This window comes from Lathyrus oleraceus, chromosome 1, assembly GCF_024323335.1.
Source record: "Lathyrus oleraceus cultivar Zhongwan6 chromosome 1, CAAS_Psat_ZW6_1.0, whole genome shotgun sequence".
Taxonomy (NCBI): Eukaryota; Viridiplantae; Streptophyta; class Magnoliopsida; order Fabales; family Fabaceae; genus Lathyrus; species Lathyrus oleraceus.
The window spans coordinates 167,797,864-167,818,257 of NC_066579.1; the positions used below are offsets into that span (position 1 = coordinate 167,797,864).

The 20,394-nt window shown below is 36.0% G+C and overlaps 2 protein-coding genes across 3 annotated transcripts; both read left to right on the top strand.

The window, feature by feature from the left end:
• Window positions 1–318: 318 nt before the first annotated feature.
• LOC127115571 (L10-interacting MYB domain-containing protein-like) lies at window positions 319–2,940 on the top strand. Of its 2 annotated transcripts, none has more exons than XR_007800773.1 (2): window positions 319–755; window positions 2,644–2,940. XR_007800773.1 is itself a non-coding variant. In XM_051047086.1 (2 exons), exon 2 carries the CDS (start codon window positions 1,291–1,293, stop codon window positions 2,263–2,265), a length of 975 nt encoding a protein of 324 aa, XP_050903043.1. In that variant the 5' UTR covers window positions 319–755; window positions 1,287–1,290; the 3' UTR covers window positions 2,266–2,575. The 2 variants fall into 2 exon arrangements, 1 of the variants encoding a protein (XP_050903043.1); XM_051047086.1 differs by lacking the exon at window positions 2,644–2,940 and adding an exon at window positions 1,287–2,575.
• A 6-nt stretch (window positions 2,941–2,946) lies between these two features.
• LOC127097608 (uncharacterized) lies at window positions 2,947–3,961 on the top strand. The gene is made up of 2 exons (XM_051036113.1): window positions 2,947–3,412; window positions 3,492–3,961. The coding sequence occupies exons 1-2, from the start codon at window positions 2,947–2,949 to the stop codon at window positions 3,959–3,961; spliced, it is 936 nt and encodes a 311-aa protein (XP_050892070.1).
• Window positions 3,962–20,394: the final 16,433 nt, after the last annotated feature.

Below are 20,394 nucleotides of genomic sequence, written 5' to 3' on the forward strand. Positions count from 1 at the left end.
ATTGGTCGGTTAAAAAGGAACGTTAGAACTATGAACAGGAACCGGTGCAATTGAATCCCAACTTTGACAGGAGTGGTTCTGCGAATATCACAAGATGAAGACTCTAGGGACATTTATCGACAATTGAATAGGTGTTGATTTTTGGCGGATCGATGTGTTGGAAGACGTCCCTTACGTTTTAGAGAAGATTAACCTTGGCACTCCAATTTGAATGAATGAATTCAAGACTTCAACAAAGTATGTGAGGAGCACGTGTAGAAGGTGATAGATCTGCAGGAGTCTGGGGTACAACAGTGACGACCCCATCATCAGGATTTAGGCTATGTTTGGATTGGCTTCTTGAAGCCCCAAACTCACGTTTTATTCCTTTAAACTTAAAAGTGGTCTTATTTTCTTGTTTGGGTTTTTTCTCCAAAATCAATTCTACTCTCCTAGAAGCAATTCCAATAGAAGCTACAATTCCTAGCTTTTGAGGTTAGCAAGAATCAATTCTGCATTTATGATATTTTGGTTCTTACAATTTTCCTTCATTGCCCTCTTTAATTTCTTTTCAACTGTTTCTTCTATTTTCAAGCTACCATACTCTCTACTTTCCAATTTTCTGCTTTGTATTAATTCCTTCATTACTCTCTTTGCTTTGTATTAATGAATTTGGTAAACCAAATTTGATTAAGATTTATTACCTTCAAGTCTATATATACACCATCATCTCTTACAACCAAAAATACAAGGAAAAATTCTACTCCAAGAATAAGGTAATCTCATAATTTTGTTCTATAATGGTTGTATTTTGTAATTCTTCTGCAACTGATATGAATATGAGAAGAAACAATTGTTTTTTTTTTTCGCTCACCTAAATGCATTCTAAGTGTTTGATAAAATGCCTCTTAGAATTTATTTTGTTCAATATTAAACTATAGTGTTGATATACTTCTTATGTTTTCAAACTGCTATTGTTTATATACTAGTTTATGTTCAAATGCATTCTAATGTTTATACTATAATATTTATATATTGCAAATACATTCTAATGTTTATATACTATAGTGCTTATATACTTTCATGAGCTAGTTTTTTACGGCTAGTTAATTTTTTCCTGCAATGCAACTTTAGTGCTGCTACTTTAGTGTTGATATACTTCATGAGTTTGTGTAATTTCATATGGCAGCCTATAATGCTGCTACTTGTATTATGAGTGAAATTTTGTTGCCATATCATGTTAAAATCATTTTCTACTCACACATTATTGTTAGTGTTGATGTGTGTTTGTAACTTTGTGTACATAGTATTATGACTACAAAGAGAAAAATTCATGTTGATGAAATTCAAAGATATAAAGCTAGTTGGACGGATCTTAAAGTTAGCGAAATATTCATTCAAGCATGTATGGATCAAGTTACGAAAGGTGAGCGCATTGGAACTAGCTTTACCAAGACGGGTTGGAAAAACATTGTTTCTCAATTTAATGGATCATCCGGGAGAAATTATGACAAGACAAAATTGAAGAATAGATATGATAGCTTGAGAAAGGAATGGAGAGCATGGTTTAATTTATTTGGAAAAGTTACCGGAATGGGGTGGGATAGTGAGAAGAATTCATTTGATGCACCGGACGAGTGGTGGGAGAAAAAACAATTGGAAAATCCTCTATATGGAAAATTTAGAGAGAAAGGACTTCCATTTGCTAATCAACTAACCACACTTTTCAAGGATGTGGTGGCTAATGGTGAGTATGCTTGGGCACCTTCAAGTGGTATATTGCCCGATGAGGATTGTGGTAACGATGTTGATGACTTAGGTCCATGTCCTAATAATATTGGCTTGGATATGGAAGAAGGATCGGGTGATAGTGAAGATGTAAGTATTGGAGCAACGAAAGATTTTTCAAATATTAATTTGAATACTTCCCAAGGGGTTGCTAGCCAAAGTAGTGGACAAAAGAGAAAGAGAGCTAGTGGTGTTGAAAAGAAAACCAAGAAAAAGATAACTCCCTCATCAACAATAGCTGAAGCTGTTAGTGTGATTGCAGAAACATGTAAGGCACGAAATGATGCTATAACTAGTACATCTATTGGTGAGGTGATGGCCACACTCCATACCATGGATGAAATTACAAGTGATATAGACTTGTTGACAAAATGTTGCCAACTAATGATGTTCAAGCCTGCGAGGGAGATGTTTGTTTCCTTTAAAGGTTTTGAAGATAGAAGGGTGCATTGGCTTAAATTTGCAGCAAATAATCCTATGTCGTTTATGAAGATGTAATTGATCTAAAATTTCATAAAAATTAGTCTTATTTATGTATTAGGATCTTAAGCTATGAATCATCTTAAACTAGGACTTATAGTAATTAGACTTTTTATGTATTAGGATTAGCTATCTTTTAATTACCAAATGATATGGTGAAGTGGAATTATAAGTATTGAAATGAATTTGCTATGTTTCTATTACTAAATGCTATGTTTATAAGTATTGAAATGGAATTACTAAATGCTATATTTCATACTGTTAGTTAGATACTGCTAGTTAATTATGAAATGAAATGAAGGGTGCATCTACTTAAATTATACTGCTAGTTAATTTCATACTGGTATGGAATGTAGATTTACTTACACCTAAATGCTATTATTTATAATTATGAAGGGATAAATGAATGATCAGAATGAGCAATTGGACAACAATAGAGAAGAAGAAGATGGCAATGATGATGATGATGATGAATTTTTTCAACAAGCTAGTTTTGTGGCTGCACTAATTGGAGAATACGCAGTAAGTCAATTATGCAAAGAACCATGTAGAACTAGTGAATTAAGCGGTCATGCATGGGTTCAAGAAATATTGCAAGGTAACTCCACTCGCTGTTATGAGATGTTTCGAATGGAAAAACATATTTTTAATTTGATATGCACTAAACTAGTTGAGCATGGTTTAAAGTCTTCTAAAAGAATGGGAGTTGAAGAAATGGTTGCAATGTTTTTAGTTGTTGTTGGAAATGGGGTAGGTAATAGAATGATTCAAGAAAGGTTTCAACACTCAAGGGAGACTGTTAGTAGACATTTTCATCGGGTACTTCGTGCTTGTCTTAAGTTGTCTATGAAATATATTAAACCTGAAGATCCTACATTTCATGATTGTCATTCAAAAATAAAAAATGATCAACGTTATTGGCCTTTTTTCAAGAATGTTATAGGAGCAATTAATGGTACTCATGTGTCATGTGTAGTTAATGCCAACGAGCAAACCAGGTATATTGGAAGAAAGGGATATCCTACACAAAATATAATGGCTGTATGTGATTGGAATATGTGTTTCACTTTTGTATTAGCCGGTTGGGAAGGTACTGCCCATGATGCACGTGTTTTTGACCAAGCTCTCACAAATGTGAACCTTAATTTTCCACACCCTCCTCCTGGTTTGTTCTTTTTATTACTACTAATGATTTTTTTTATAATATTTGACTTCACTTTTAAATGATTAATTTATTTTTATAGGTAAGTATTATTTGGTAGATTCTGGCTATCCAACACCAATAGGATACATTGGTCCCTACAGATGTGAACGTTATCACCTTCCTGATTTTAGGCGTTCTAACGGGTTCGCAAATAATAATGAAGTATTTAATTATTATCACTCAAGTTTAAGGTGCACAATAGAAAGAACTTTTGGAGTATGGAAGAACAGATTTGCAATTTTGCGTTGTATGCCCAAGTTCAAATTTCAGACGCAGGTTCAAATAGTCGTCGCAACAATGACCATTCACAACTTTATTAGAAGGAATGCAGAAATTGATGTTGATTTTAATCTTTATGAAGATGAAAATACAACCATTCACCATGATGATTACCATATATCGCCTAACTTAGATCAATCACAAGTTTTAAATGTCGCTTCATCATTAGAGATGGATCACGTTCGCGACTCAATTCGCAATAAAATTATAGAGTACAAGTTAAAAACTTAATATTGTTATAAATTAGTACTATATTTCAATTTAAATTAGTATTGTAATAATATTTTAGTGCTATGTTGCATTTCAAATTTTATTATATATTTGTAATTTTTATTATGTTTAAATATTATTAATTTTGTCTTTTTTATTTATGTGTTTAACCATGTCCATTTTGGTAATTATACATTCAAAATCAATTTTGATAAAAATCATCCAAACAACATTAATTGATAACAATCACTTTTACATAAATGTATCCAAACATAAATCAATTCTGTTAAACTCAATTCTGTTAAAATCAATTCTACCAAACTCAATTCTATCAAAATCAATTTTGTTCACCGCCAATCCAAACACACACTTAGTGAAATTTGGCTTTCACAAATTGTTTTTGTTACTCTCAATCGTGAATGTGGGACCAAAGTGTGTAGCGAAGGTACCGAAACAGAATCGGGTTGCAGCCTCGACAAAGTCCTTGAGAGATAAGTCACTCTAGCACACTCCATAACTAATCGCAATTTTATTTTAGATTTCACTAATGCATAGCTTTAATTTATGAGATGTTTGCCGATTAAGCTCTGACACATCCTTGAATATTTATGTTCGTGTCAGCAATGTCTTTTGTAGCTTCGCTGCTTTTGGCAAGGTGGTTCCCGCCAGCAGGACCGGCATCAGGCTAAACAAGCATGATATTACAGATTTGTGAGAATTGTTGCATCAGATCAATAACCGACATAACTCATTCATAAAGTCGATCTCCCACGGAAGCTTCTAATATGCCCTACCCCTAGTACAAACTGAGGATAGTGCTGACTGAATCACCTGCTATTGGACAAAGACTACTCAACAACCTGATTTGTAAATGCCTATGATTGATCTTGTTTCGCATAATGAAAATTGGTTTGGAAGATATTCGATTCGAATTCGACGGTGAATATAAATGACGAGGTTCTGCGTTTTTGTGAATGTTGGTGAGAATCCTAGGAGTTCGATTTGATCAGTCCGATGTTATGGCGGCTGCTGGAAACTATTTGGTCGTATAAAATACAAAGCAAAGTGCAAAATTTTGGGTGGAGGCTGATGCTCAATAGATTTCCTAAACATGATTTTTGCAAGAGAGGTATTCTCTATAGTAATCATGATGAGGTATGTCCCTCACATTTTCATAATAGTGAAAATCTCCTGCATCTATTCTTCCTCTGTCATGTGAGCATTCAACTATGGAATCAAATTTGTGCTTAGTTACGAGTTTATGTCATGAATCGGGTAGAACAGGTATGAAAGTACATTGGTCAATTTGTTAAACATTAGTGAAGTTTCTTTCTACTTTGGTTAAAGGCATCTTTGTCAAACAATTAATTCTCAGAATGTTGTCTACTTGTAGCAGTCTAAATAGCCAAGTCATAGTAAGGATCGGTCTAAGTTCAATCGATTTAATTTTTAAAATAACGAGTCTTGGGTCTGTTAACAGTTTGATCACAATCTCAAAGCATATTTTGCATGACAAATTTTAGTGAAAGCGAGTAATGATGATTGGGCTGTAGATGTTCAAAATATGTTGGGAGATTGAGAACACAAGTTTACATTCTCAAGTGCCTACAGCTACCATCTCACATGTTATGTTTCTGATTTACTGTTGAGGATACAACTAGCATTATTTACTCTTATGATCCTAGAACCTTGGAAATAGTAACTCACTAAGAGGAACTATAATGGTCGTTGCTCGGTCATCATGTTGTTAATAGTTTTGTATAAGATTAATAGTTGGATAGTAAATTCGCAGTGTATTTGATCGGAAAATTAGAAAATGGAATAATATCTAATATAGTAATAAGGGAAATTTTCTCAAGTAACAATCTCAAGGAATGTTTAACGATGCAGAGTTCGTGTTTTAATTTAGTTAAACAAAAGATTTTAGAGGTTTTGAATTTTTTGTTTGAATTATTGAAAATAAAATGCAATAGAAGGTAAAAACAGCAGTTGAATAGATTGAATTCATGAACAATAGTAAATTAACCTTGCAACAACTTAATTCAATAACATTGACTACCGGTTCTTAAGGGTGTTTACTCTTAAGTTCTTAGTGAGAAAATCTTTAATCATTCAAATTGATCTCTATGTTCATAATGAATTACAAATGAAATTAAGCCTTATTTTAATCAAGAATATTCCGCTTTCCACAGGGTATCTCAAGGTCTAGGTGATATCTACTATGAATTACTCACAATTAAACATCAACAAATGACGATCAAGCATAAATATTAACCACAAATCAATCTCAATTTTTCCGAAAGAGAAAACTTTAAGAACAAATCGTAAATAAATCAAATATTATAAAATCAAAGTCATTACAAGGTAAAAAATCTAAAATTGCATTATAAATCCGAATCAGGGACACCCCATAGCATTGGGGGGTTTAACTACTCATAGTCATAAAGAAAAACATGAAAAAAGGTGTAGACATTACAAATCAATGGAAGAAAAGAGATCCTCAATTACAAAAATTCATGAAAATATTGATCCACCATGAATTCTTCAGTGTCTCATCCTTCAAAACGCGTTCTTTGTACTGAAAAATCGTCCAACCCATGAAAATTCGTGTTTTTCTGCTATATAGGCAAATTCTGGGCTTTTTCAGATCTTGGTTGTGCCATACGCATATGACGTTCTCCTATACGCGTATGGAAACTTTTTACACTTACTCATACGCATATGGCCCAGGCTAGGGCGTATGGCCCAGCTGGAGCCATATGCATAAGGCTTCTACTACAACTATGAGGGTTGACTGGTCTCACATGCGTATGGACCTTATTATACGAGTATGAGCCAAGGTTTGATTTTCACCCCTCATGTTGTTACATGTATGCAGGGAGTGATGATGAGTGGTCATACGCGTATGAGAGACCTCATATGCATATGGGAAGAAAGCTTGAAATTTCTTCTTTTTTGCTCATGCTCGTGCGTTATCATCTTGTTTCTTCTCTGGTCCATCTTCTCTTGATCTTTCAGCCCTATAAACACATCAAACACTATCTCAAGCGTTTAAAATGGCTCAGAATTACTAAAACTCTATCAAATCAAGATATTGTAAAAATCTACAAAAATAAACTTAAACTACTGCCCATACTTACAACAATTCACATGCTTTTGGCATTCAAATGAAATAAAAACTAACACAAATGGTGATTGATCACAACCCCCAAAACTAACACATATGGTGCTGGTCACAACCCCAAACTTAGCTTATTGCTTGCCCTCACATAACTTTTAGCATCAAAACGTCATGTCACCAATCATCAACAAAATGAAGTTGTAAACACATACCTCTAAGATCTTCCATGGTTCTCTTTTATTCCTATCTTTAGTTCGGCCTGATCATCAAGATCGAATGGCCTGTCACACCAACTCTTGAGAATATTGTTTCTCTTGTTAGCACTATTCACACTTTCACCCTTTCTCTCTGTGTTAATGCATATACTCTCAAAATTCACGGTACGCATTACCATACCATAGACTTGCATAAGCTCTCTTTTAATGACCAAATACACCACACACACACACACACACACACACATCTTGAGGTCTTTTACGGCTGTAATGGCACTAGGGCTATGATGGGATAATATATGGATAAGTAGGCTTGTGGTTCAAAGTATTAAAATCATTCTTTTCACTATGATCATTATAAAGTATCACTGCTGGAATCTCTTAAACATTGTTGGTATTTGGTCAGATGGTCTGGACTTCTCAATTTTTCAGAGTTCTCCTTCTGGTGAGGCTCCTATGTATTAGATATTTTCTCTCTCTTTTTTTAAGCTCTTTTTAAGATCTTTTTTTTCTCATGTGTACTCACCTTTAGTACTGTTGCACAACTATCCCAAACTTAAAGGTTGCTATTCCAACAACAACCCCAAACTTTGAATGAAACACATATTCAAAAACAAAAGACAACGTTCTGAATAGGGTAGGAAAGTGTTTTAGGCCATAGGCTCATGACATGGTGAAATAATAACAAATAATTGGGGTATAGGTTCAAAATGGATTAACAAAGGATACAGTAATATGAGGGATGGATAGAAAGGCTCATGGATTTAAACAAACAACGTGCCTCAGGATGTGTAACATGCACGGGATATCAGAAAAGAGAAAACACAAATTCTATATGATAAAAAGCATACCTGAATGCTTTCACATATGATAAAAATTATGTTTGGCTTTTTCTGTTCTCACCATTTAGGTCAGGGCTAACAAGGTCTACACTGTCTCTCGTGTGATGCAACTTTACACACTTTCAACATGACCATGCACCCCTTTCCAGTAACACCTCCAGAAAACCACATCAGATCATTTTAGAGATATTACAATTTATTGGTCTTATCACAAGTAGGGCATACAAACTTTGTCTGGACGCTCATAGTCAGTCACTCATGCTAATCATCATCACTTAAATAACATAAACATAAAAATGAATTAACTGAAAATAGCAGTAGTATTATAAAACTCAGAGTTTTGAGCAGTATATAAAAATACCCAAAAATGAAATTACATCAAATCATCAAAACAAAAATAAAACAAAGCTAAAAATATAAAGAAAAAGAAAACTAATCCTCGTTTGTGTCCCTGTCTCTGTCCATTATATGAGTGTCATATGTGATCATGGCATTCGGGTCTCCATGATGCACAAAGGCTAAAATAGGAGACATTTTTCCTGGATGGCGTCTTTGCTCTGGACTCATGAAGGGACTCAGGTGCTGCTAAGGGGTAGGTTCAGAGAAAGGATACTGGTGGTGGTGGTGCTGCTAGATTGGCTCTCTAAGCTGGATCGGAGTATCCATCCCAGGATACTGGTAGCGACTGTAGAAAGGTGTTGGAGGGTTTCCTAAAACCACTTTCTGAAGCATTGAGTACTCCCCTCGTGTCCACCTAATGGGTGAGGTATCGACCGGGCAGTTTAGCATTCGCACAGAAATCCTGCATAAAATAAAACATGGACATTTGGTCTTGGTGTCCCTGAGAGTCCTCTTCAGAAAAAGGAACTCCCTCAGGTACATACTAGGGCTAGGGTTGGGGCTGGTGTCTGCTGGATCCAGTAGGCTCTACTGGACACTCTTGTGTCTCTGGAACCTCCTCAGTCGGTGCTTTCCTCGTAAGGTGTTATGTTATCCATCTAACATCTAATGGTCATGTCAGGTTCATAATGAGGCCATCTATGAACTCCGGTACCCCTGCTTTCCTGCATAAAATAAGGATGATAGAAGCATGTCCCATAGACTTCTTAGTCTGACGTTAGGCCATCTCATCCATGTCAGCAACAATAATATAAAGCTAGAGATCTCATAATGATGAGCTTTGACCCACTCCGATTAGTGTCCAGAGTGTGGTGTAAGAAGTAAGTATACACCTTTGGGATAATATCCAGATCCAGTATAGCTAGCTTCCTAGGAATCAGGGTAGACGCAGGCTGCCAATCTCTTCCCTCAAGTGCTAAGCGACCCAACATCTCTTGGTAAGGCTAACCATTCATAGAAGACGTCTTCAACAGTTGATACTCGCAGTCCGGCTCCTCAAACTTCATATTTAGTAACCTCTTCATCATTTTCCAATCATACTGGATTTGTTTTCCTCTGACCCAAGAAATCAATTCAGGTTCTGCAGTAGCATCTTCAGAAGGGGGTCGGTAGGCATTTGCATAGAACTACAATACTAGCTCCTTAGCCACATGCTCGATCTGACTATTCAGATAAGTTAATTTATGGTGCTTCAACACAACATGATTGTCATAGTGTTGGTCAGGGTGAAGGCTAAAGGTTATTTCCTCAATAGTTTTTCTATCTAATAAGGATAAGTATCTTTTGGCGTGTTCAGCAGATAAGAACCTATCAGAGTTATGAGATGAAAAAGAAGAAGTACCCATTTATTGTTGATTAGGAGGGATATGACATGTAGAAGATGAAATCTAAGGAAAAATAGAGAAAACTAAGAGAAAGTTTGTCAGAGTAAACAATAATGCGTATGACTCAAGATGGGGAATGTTAGAAAAATGTCATAAAAATTATATATAGTGCCTTATACGAGTCATACGCATATCATACGCACGTTGTCAGGGTCATACGCGTATGACAGTTATCATATGCGTATGGGCAGAGGACAAAACTAGTTGAAATTCTGAATCATGTATCATACGCATATGGTGCCATATGACTGTTGCATACCCGTATCACTTGGCCATACGCGTATGGCCCATTTTTTGAAAAATTGGCCAGACTGTTGTGATTCCTCATACGCGTATGGGTAGAGGCCCTTAATTTTTGTAAAAATTCACAGTTTCGTACGCGCATGGACCATGCCATACACGTATGGACATAGAGCATGAAAATTTGGGGAAAACATGGCAGCCTCATATGCGTATGGAATAGGTCATATGCCTATGAGTATAAGGCTTAGTTTTAAAATAAATAAAAATCTTTTTCATGCCTTCGCTTTGTAGTTTTTCTCTTGTCTGCTTGACTCTATAACACACAACTTAAAATTATTAACATTAATACAGTAGAATGAAAAACACACTACTGAAATGAAATTATTGATATTGTTGCCTCCCAAGAAGCTCTTTTTTACGTCTGTAGCGGGAAATTCATGATCATCAAGCTATTGACAAGCTAGAGATCAAATAACAAGAGTCGCCACCGTGCTTTTATTGTTTCCAAGGGAAAAGGGAAAAAGTACGAATAAAACCCAAATAGTGAGAAGTTTTCAAATAAAAACTAATAAAAGTCAGAGATAACAGGTAAGGGGGTTGGTTACACAGAGGGAAGGTGTTAGCACCCAAAGTGTCTTAGGTACTCCTAGGGAGCCTTTTTTGTGTGCATATGTATTTTATATAAAGTGATGTTTACAAACAAATAGAATGGGGGGATGAAAAAAGAATTCATTAATTATATTTTTGTGTTTGACAAGACCTTCAGTCTTGTGCCTACGTACCAACATAAAAATGAGGGATCAAAACCTCGTAGGTCGTGCTATAAATTTCAAAATGAGTGTATTGATTTTAACAAAATTTTAGTTTGAAAGGCACAAAGGCCTAAAATGGTTTGAATGAGTTAGTTATTTTTGGCTTTTTTGAAAGTTTAAGTCAAGTATAGTTAAGTTCATTTACAAGTTTGATTTAAGAAAAGAAGTTTGAAAAGGCAATGACATAAGGCCAAAGTTTCTATTTTTTTTTTTACAAAAGTGGTCAAAGTTTAGAACAAAAATAGTTCACACAAAGAAGATTTTGAAAATGGAGGGAGAGATTTTGAAATTAAAGAAATGGGGAGAAGATGAAGAGACTACCCTATGCACAAAATTTAAAAGTTTAAAGTTGAAAAGATCTGACCAAATGGGTAGAAATTCAATAGACAAGTATGTCAATAGAAACCCAAAATTCCCTTCGACCTTTTAGAATCAAGCAACACACAAATTCACAATTATATCAATCTTGAAGAGCCAAGGCATCAAATAACGATGGCCTTATCCAAACTTATCCACTTCATGATCTTCTTCAAAATAGCCCATGCAACAGATGAATTCCATAAGTCACAGGTTCAACATAACAACTTAACAATGATCAATGTGGCAGATGAACTGGAGAAATCTTGAATGATGTATCAGATGAATTCAAATTGCAAGTACTTGGTTCTTCAACAAATTGGCAATGGCCAAGTCCATTAGCAAAGGAATGTTGCCTAAGTTCTAAGTCCAATTGGACAAGATCAAACCAACAGTCCACTCAAGAGTTTTTTAGTGTTTTTGTTATTATTATGTGCATTAATAGTCAAGGACCAAGCAAGCAAACAAAGTATACACAAACAAAATAATATCACACAATATGGTTCAAATGGACAAAGTTAAAATTACATTAACATAAACAATTAGAATGATATGTATAATGGAAAATGGTATAAAGTGCTAAAAGTAAATTGCATTAAAGTAAAAGCTTGAAATTAAAAGTTAATGGTTAGTAAGTTAGAAGTTAGTTTGGTTTTGCTTTTGATTTCAAGACATTCTTTGGAGAACACTCAACCCACTTGCCACAAGCATGGATCCTTGAACCAAAACATCTTCCAAAGGAAGGAAAGAAGGCCAAGTTTCCACACAATACCATGGAAGAGGGGAGACTTACAATCTCACTAACTAGAATGCTTATGCCTTTTATGTCACAAATTTAGCGCTATGTTAAGCAATCTTAATTGGACTTATGTAGAAGTCATAACTATTTGAGGTCGGGCAATAGACTTTTGGTGTTAATGCATGTTGGAGACATAATATTATGAACTATGCTCATTAAACATACCACACACAAAAAATAAGCAAAAGGTGTGGCCTAATCTCATCCATACTCATGTTAATCTTTCAATCAACTAGCATTAGGACTTTGAGATGTCATTGGCCAATTGGAAATGTATGGATGAAGAAGGGAAATTAGATGAAGGGGGAAGGGGATGAATGAGATCACAAATTGGTCAAAGGAGGACTTTTACCAAATTAATATCATTCATTCATTTTGGGAGATGGAATGTACATTCCATCAATCCCCTAAATCCAATGATATTAACTTGACAAAGTCAAATCAACCTTGACCAAGGCCCAACAACAAACAATCAAAGTCAATTAAGTCAATACAAATGGTCAACACAATTAAAATGGCATTTATTCAATTAAAAATAATAAAATAGTGCATTTAAATTGAATATGTTTTATCCAATTCCTAAAATCCCATCAAAACACCAAAGGAATGGCCATGAGATTTATCATAGGTCAAACAAGGTCAAAGGTGTTGGTGTAAGCCCTAAAGACCAATACTTTTGGTACTTGTATCGAATTATTTATTAATAATAAAAGGTTTTTTCTTTATTATGTTTGTTTAATAAAGTCCCTAGAATAGCTAGTCCGTTTAATTTATCAAGTGTGACTTAATCATTAGATCACACTAAACATAAGGACACTATTCTTAAAGTATCCATAGTCGAGCTTTATTGTGAAGTGGGATAACATTAAAGCATTAAGACTATTATGTATATAGACTGATGATCACATCCCATGGATCATGGATAAGGAGTTATCAAGTCTTAAACATAGCTATGAATATTAAGAGTAATATTTATACTGGATTGACCCGCTATGAGAATACTATAAAGATTGTTATGCAAAGTGTCATAAGTTATTCTCATGGTGATAATGGTGTATACCACCCTTCGACTTGAAACCACTATGGACCCTAGATGTAGGGTCGAGTGCCTTATTGCTGATCAAACATTGTCCGTAACTGGATGACCATAAAGACAGTTGATGGGTACTCCACAAAGCATGCTAAGGGACATGAGTGACCTAGATGGAATTTGCCCATCCTGCGTAACAGGATAAATGTCAATGGGCCCAATATTGAACTAGACAAGGATGACACGGTCTATGCCTTGTGTTCAATATAGACATAAGGACAAAAGGGTAATTGTACGCATAAGTATTATCATAAAAGGATTTGTCAGATCACATGACATTTTCGTGTCTTAGGTAGCAGTGATGTGTTGCTAGATACCACTAACTGTTTATTATGTTAAATACATGATTTAATATAATTGTCAATGCCACGAAAACCTACAGGATCACACACAAAAGGACGGATTGATGAGAGATAGAGTAACTAAGGAATACTGTAATGTACGGTACCCTTAAGTGAATTGTAGAACATCGTAAGGTACGATGTACTTAAGTAGAATACGAAATATGGTAAGGTACCACGCGTTTAAGTGATTTTGGCATATTATAAGATATGAGCCACATACACTTGAGTGGGCTTTTTAGCTTGCAGCCCACATAAGTGGTTCTATAAATAGAACCCTTGTGTAGAAGCATTTGAGCAATTGCAATTTCGTTTCTCTCTCTCTCTCTCTCTCTCTCTCTCTCTCTCTCTCTCTCTCTCTCTCACACACACACACACACACACACTCACTCAAAGCCTTCATTTGTAGCAGTTAGCACTGAGATTGAAGGAATATGTTCATGTGGACTGAGTAGAGGCGTTGTCATCGTTCAACGTTCGTGATCGCTCCGTAGATCTGCATCAAAGGTTACAATCGCCACAAGAGGTAACGATTATATCATTGATCATGCCCATTCCTAAGGATCACTAACGGAGAAATTTTAAATTCCGCTGCATTTTGGATCGCTCTTCTCCTTCAAAAGGACCTTGGAGAAAAAATTTCATAAATTTTGGACACTTAAAAATATTTTTAAACAATTAAAACAAATGAAAAATCAATTAATTCATGAAAAATATTAATAATGATCCAAACAATAATTTTAATTCAGAATATGAAAGAAAAATATTTGAAATTTTTTGGTGAAAGTCCCATATTTTTGGATCAATATTGAATTTAATATGAATTATTGAAGAAAATGGAATTAAAATGAAATTCAAAAAATCCAAAAAAATACGTGGACCATCAGATCTCCCTCATTAATTGAGGTGGCAGATCTGATGATCCAAAACACGTGTTCCATGTACACCTGAGTCAATTGCGTGGCATCGTTGGTAATTAAAACAAACGCTTTTGATTAAAACGTGGCTTGAGGATCCTATGGTCCAGATGCATGACACATCATCGCCGGAGCCAGAGCTCCGGTCATCTTCCTCGGTGAGCTCCACCGGACTGGTTAAGATGAACCATCACCAAAATACAAAACAAGGATATGATCTTAAAGAAAAAACATCACTGAGCACGAATATGACCTCCAATTCCTCCAATTCCAAATATATTAAGAGATATGTGGAATTGAAAAATGAGGTTCATGATATGAGTTGCTTCTATTTGGCCTCAAAGCAACTCAATATTCTTGCCTACATTGGTAGGACTTCAGACAACTCAAGAATCAATGGAATTGAGCAACAATTTTAGATAATTGAAGAGTTTAAAATTTCTACAAATTACCTTCAATGGAGGTCTGAACTTGCTAGATCTTGATCTGAATTGTGCTTGGCTTCACTTCAATTGCTTGCAGGAGAGGAATGGAAAGGTTTAGAAGCAATGGATTCCTGGAGAATTGAATTCCAAAATAGTGGAGATTCAAGCTCAAATTCAAATGAATTTATCAGGATTATCCTATGAGAGTGAAGGGTTTTCAATGGAGATTCAAAGCTGGCGCAATGTGTGTCTGATTTCTGAGCAAATGCACCTGTATTTATAGCCAAATCCATGTGATATTTGCACACTCTTTTCAACCTTCCAAATTTGGCAAATGATGATAGCATGGTGCATGGGCGCGCATAGGCCCATGAAATGGTAGCTTGAAGTCCAAAATGAATGATCAGATGTGTTGAAGCAAGCTTGGAATGCAAGGCAATTGAACATTGATGCTTGAAGTTGGATCCATGCCAAATGATACCAGCCTGTTTAAGCCATGTGCAGCCTATGCATTTCTCATCCAAAATGAATGAATTTGAGCTCTTTGGAAAGGTGAGATCAAGAGGAACAAGTTTGATGTTGAACACTTTTTCATTTGGAGTTTGGAACTTGGAGAAATTTATGGTGGAAGTTTGGAAAAATTTGACATATATCAAAATTTTCTAAGTGTCAAGCCATATGTCTCAATATTCCACCTTGCTTAACTTTTTATAGGAGCTTCAAATGAGAAACGTGTCTTTATAAAAGTTGTAGCTCTCTCAAAGACCTTCAAAATGGTGACCAATTTCATGTCATTTGGATTTGAAATGATAGAGTTATGCATTTTTGAATTTTGGAAAAATCACTTGATCAATGGTATTGGTCAAAAGTGACCTATAATGTAGCCTCATATCACATGCTCAAAAAAGTTGAATTAGCTCTCACTCCAAACATCAAAGTTGAAGTAGACACATTTAATTTGATTTTTCAACTTGGAAATCTTTCATCTCATAAAAATTGAGCAAGTTATGGCCTTGGGAAGTTGACTTTCAAATTAGGGTTTAGACAAAATGACCTATAATGTTTCAACATAGAAAATGATTTTCCAAGCAAAACTAGCTCTAGGTCTCAACCTGAAATTTGGTTGGAATGTCATTTAGAGTAATTTTTCTCTTGGAATCATTTTCATATGGTGAAAATTGTAGGAGATAGGGTCTAGGGAGACCCAGTTTTGATCGGATGAATTCATCTGGCCAACCACCATCAACCAAGTTGCTAATTTCCAATTCTCTTGACTTTCTTAGATCATGGTAGATAATATATGCATAAGATGATGAATTTTGAAGTGTCCCTTGAGAAATTTGATCAATTGGTGAGATAGCTTGTTGGAGAAGTTACTCAAGACACCCAGTCAAACTAGGGTTTCTAAGGCAAATCACCCTCAAATTCTTGAAGCAAACTTGATCAATATAACATGTAGAGATCATTGGGACTTATATATGATATTCATAACCATTCTTGAATCAATTATTGGTTGTGATTTTTGTTCATGAGGGTCTCAAACCCTAGATGTGATCAACGAATCAATAAGATCATGCGCTACCTACAAAAAGAGTTAGATAGATGCAAAAACATATTTTTGGTATTTTAGTTAGTGAAATGATAAAATACAAGTATGATATAACCATAAAATGCTTGGTGATCTCTCCCAAAACAAACCCAATGAATGAGGGTTAAGGAGGATGCCAAGGTATGATCCCAATGCTAATGCTTATGATGGAATTGCATGAGGGATCTTAGGGTCAAATTGGGGTCTTACAATTGCCCCTATTTAAGGATATTCTAACTGAGTAGGCGAAGGTTAAAATCTTCATATCGACTCAGTAGAATGGGCTTATATAACAACATAGAGAAACAAATTTTGGTCCCTAAGAGACCTCATGATGCATATGATAGGAATGCAAAAGTTAATGCTTTGTGGAGAAATATTACCACAAAGTAGAAAGAAATCAGAGAGACTGAAAGTCCGCAAGAGTATAATGCATTCCGTAAGGAAAACTCACTGGGGAGATAGAGACTCTGGGGGATAAAAGGGAGTTATGCGTAGGCCAGGCTACGACTTAACCTACTGGGGACTCGAGGAAATCCATATAAAATGGAGACTCAGCCGGGAAAACAACATCTGCAAGGAATACGAATAAGTCAGGATAAAACTGAAATACTCGACTCGTGCAGAGGGAAAAACGATTTCACTAAGGAAATGCGCACTCAACTCAACTAGGGAGAATATAAACTTCAACACAGGAGGATCATAAATCTATTATCTATTACCTGTTACTGGGTAAAGAGATAATAAAATCTGACAGGGAGAACATCCGTCATCGGTTAGGATGAACATGTCAAGGATTAATCCTCTGAGGAAAACCAGGAGGGAATATTCATTACCGATTACTGGGTAAGAATAGCCTTGCTGGGGAAAACTGCGGAAAATAGGATTTACAACTACCAGTTACTGGGAAGAAGACCCAAGGGTGAGAGTATCCGTCATCGGTTAGGATGAACATATCAAGGATAAACTCGACAGGGAAGAAAATCCGTCACCGGTTAAGGTGAACATATCAAGGATAGACTTGCCTGGGGATGTCAAGGAGGATACCCGTCATCGGTTAGGATGAACATATCAAGGATATATCAACTGAACAAAAGGGAGTAATTATATCTATCGAAAAGACGGATAGAAAACCATCGGGGAGAAAAATCCGTCATCGGTTAGGATGAACATATCAAGGATTATCTCTGCGAGGGGACAAAGTAGGATTTACAACTACCGGTTACTGGGTAAAAGACCAAATCAAAGAGAAAATCCGTCACTGGTTAAAGTGAACATATCAAGGATTGACTCTGAAAGGGGAGAAAATAGGGATTACATCTATCATTTACTGGATAGAATACCAAAGAAGAGAAAATTTGTCACTGGTTAAAGTGAACATATCAAGGATTAACTCTGCACAGGAAAAAATAGGATTTACAACTACTGGTTATTGGGTAGAAGACCAAATCAAAGAGAAAACTCGTCACTGGTTAAGGTGAACATATCAAGGATAGACTCCACGGGGAAAGAAAAGATATCTGTCACCGGTTAGGATGAACATATCAAGGATATACTTTTTGAGGAAAAGATCCACTAGGGATTCTGCTGAGGAGAAAAAGGGTACTTTTGTCGGGTATTAGGCAAGAAGTAACAAACTGCAAACCAAGAAGAATATTACTGGTTACTGGGTAATAGACTCTTAGGGGACCAAAATATCTATCTAGGTAAGAGCTAGAAAGAAAACGGTCAATCAAGACTCAAACCATTGAGGACATAACTCAAGGGGAGTAATTCCATCCAGAAAATTTGCTGGAGAGGAAACCTAAATAACAATCATCCACGAGGAAACAAACTCAGTGGGGAAACAAAGAAAGGTTAAAGTCTTTCTGCTTAAGGGGCTGACACTCTATCATTGAAAGAGGACAGACACCAGATTCGGTATGGGGATAAAGTATCGCCATAACAGAGAATGAGAATCTCAAATAAATCAAATATGAAGATGCAGGATATGCAAATTATGAATTTATATGAATGTATATGTATATGTATATATGGTGATTATGCTGACAAAACGATCACAAAGGATACAGAGGTGTCGCAAAAAAATTGAACCACCGGTACAATCTTTAGTCAATCCACAAATCATGGAGACAAACTGTCGGAGAATAGAGAGATCAACATCCCAAGGGCTCAACCCTAGCTGGGGAAGGAGGAGCGCTGCTGAGGATAGAACATCCAAATCTGTGGGGAATTTTAGGTCAACACCATAAAAATGGGAGACAACCCTACTGGGGAAGAATAAAAAAGCTGCTCAGGAACCAGGAGGACACTCTGACTGGGAGCAAAGATAGATGGTGAATGGTGAAAACACCAAAGCGATCTACTGGGGAAAAATCAAATATCTTTTGATGATGATCTACCTGCTGAGGCAAAAACGAACTCCGCTGGGAAGGCCGAAACTCCATTGGGGACAAGGACATGCCGCAACCAACTCAGTTGGGGATAAAGAAAGAAGCTCCACTGGGGATCAAATACTCCACCGAGGAACTGAATCAACACAAACGTCTAGGGATACCCGAAGAGTTAGCTGCTTGGGGAACCTCAGATGCTTCGCACTTAAAGACTTGCTTCTTACCGAAATGCTGTAGATATTCTTTTTACTTGCTTCCGGAAAGTTCTTGCTTTTATATTTTCAAAGAAAACTTGATTTTGATTTAAAAATTCAATTTCAAAATAATCATAATAAAATTTAAAACTATTGGCTGAAGTAAATAAGAGCAGAAATAATTGGATAAAAGTTGAACTTTATTTAATAGAATAGTAGTCTGTAAATGATAAGACTCCATAGATTTTACAAAGTTGAAAATGGTAATTCACATGGAAAAAGGTTACAATGAATACAAATGATCCTTAATCCCTCTACCAAATTTTGATATCCACTGTGCTCTTGACCGCTGTTGGAGATGAACCGATGTCAACCCTTGTGCTCAAACAAGTCTTCAAAAATCACTGAAGATCAGCAGAATACAGTTACTTGCCATAATCCCTAATTTTTGCATAAGTTTCCCCAAAGTGAGGTACTCAACTTATCGGGAAATTATTTTCTAATTTATGTCTCTAATTTTTGCCTGGATCGCCCTTTCGGGTTTTCAATCCACCGAGACGCTCATTTTTGCCTAAGCCGCCCTTTCGGGTTTTCAACTTAGCGAGCTGTTCTTTTCTTTTTAGGCGAAGTATTTCTTGACTGCATCTGAGTTCACAGGACGAGTGAACTCTTCACCATCCATAGTTGTAAGAATCAAGGCACCGCCTGAAAAGGCTCTCTTAAAAACATATGGGCCTTCATAATTGGGAGTCCATTTTCCTCTAGAATCTGGTTTGAACGATAAAATCTTCTTGAGCACAAGGTCACCTTCTCTGAACACTCGAGGTTTGACCTTCTTATCAAAAGCTTTCTTCATTCTCTGCTGATATAACTAGCCATGACACATGGCAGTCAATCTCTTCTCTTCCATTAAATTCAACTGATCAAACCTAGTCTGACACCATTCAGCTTTAGTCAACTTGGCTTCCATGAGCACACACAATGAAGGAATCTCAACTTCTACAGGGAGCACTGCTTCTATACCATAAACAAGAGAGAAAGGGGTTGCCCCTGTTGAAGTGCAGACAGAAGTACGATACCCATGCAAAGCAAATGGGAGCATCTCTTGCCAATCCTTGTATGTGATAACCATCTTCTGGATAATCTTCTTGATATTCTTATTCGCAGCTTCAACAATCCCATTCATCTTGGGTCTATAGGGAGAAGAGTTATGATGTGCAATCTTGAAGTCTTTGCAAAGAGCTTCCACCATATTGTTATTCAAGTTCGATCCATTGTTAGTAATGATCTTACTTGGCACACCATAACGGCATATAATCTGATTCTTGATAAA

Coding starts and splice junctions, on each gene's coding strand:
- LOC127097608 (XM_051036113.1), top strand. CDS start 2,947: ATGGGAGTTGAAGAAATGGTTGCAATGTTTTTAGTTGTTGTTGGAAAT. Junction 3,413..3,491: donor TTTTCCACACCCTCCTCCTG/GTTTGTTCTTTT, acceptor TTATTTTTATAG/GTAAGTATTATTTGGTAGAT.
- LOC127115571 (XM_051047086.1), top strand. CDS start 1,291: ATGACTACAAAGAGAAAAATTCATGTTGATGAAATTCAAAGATATAAA.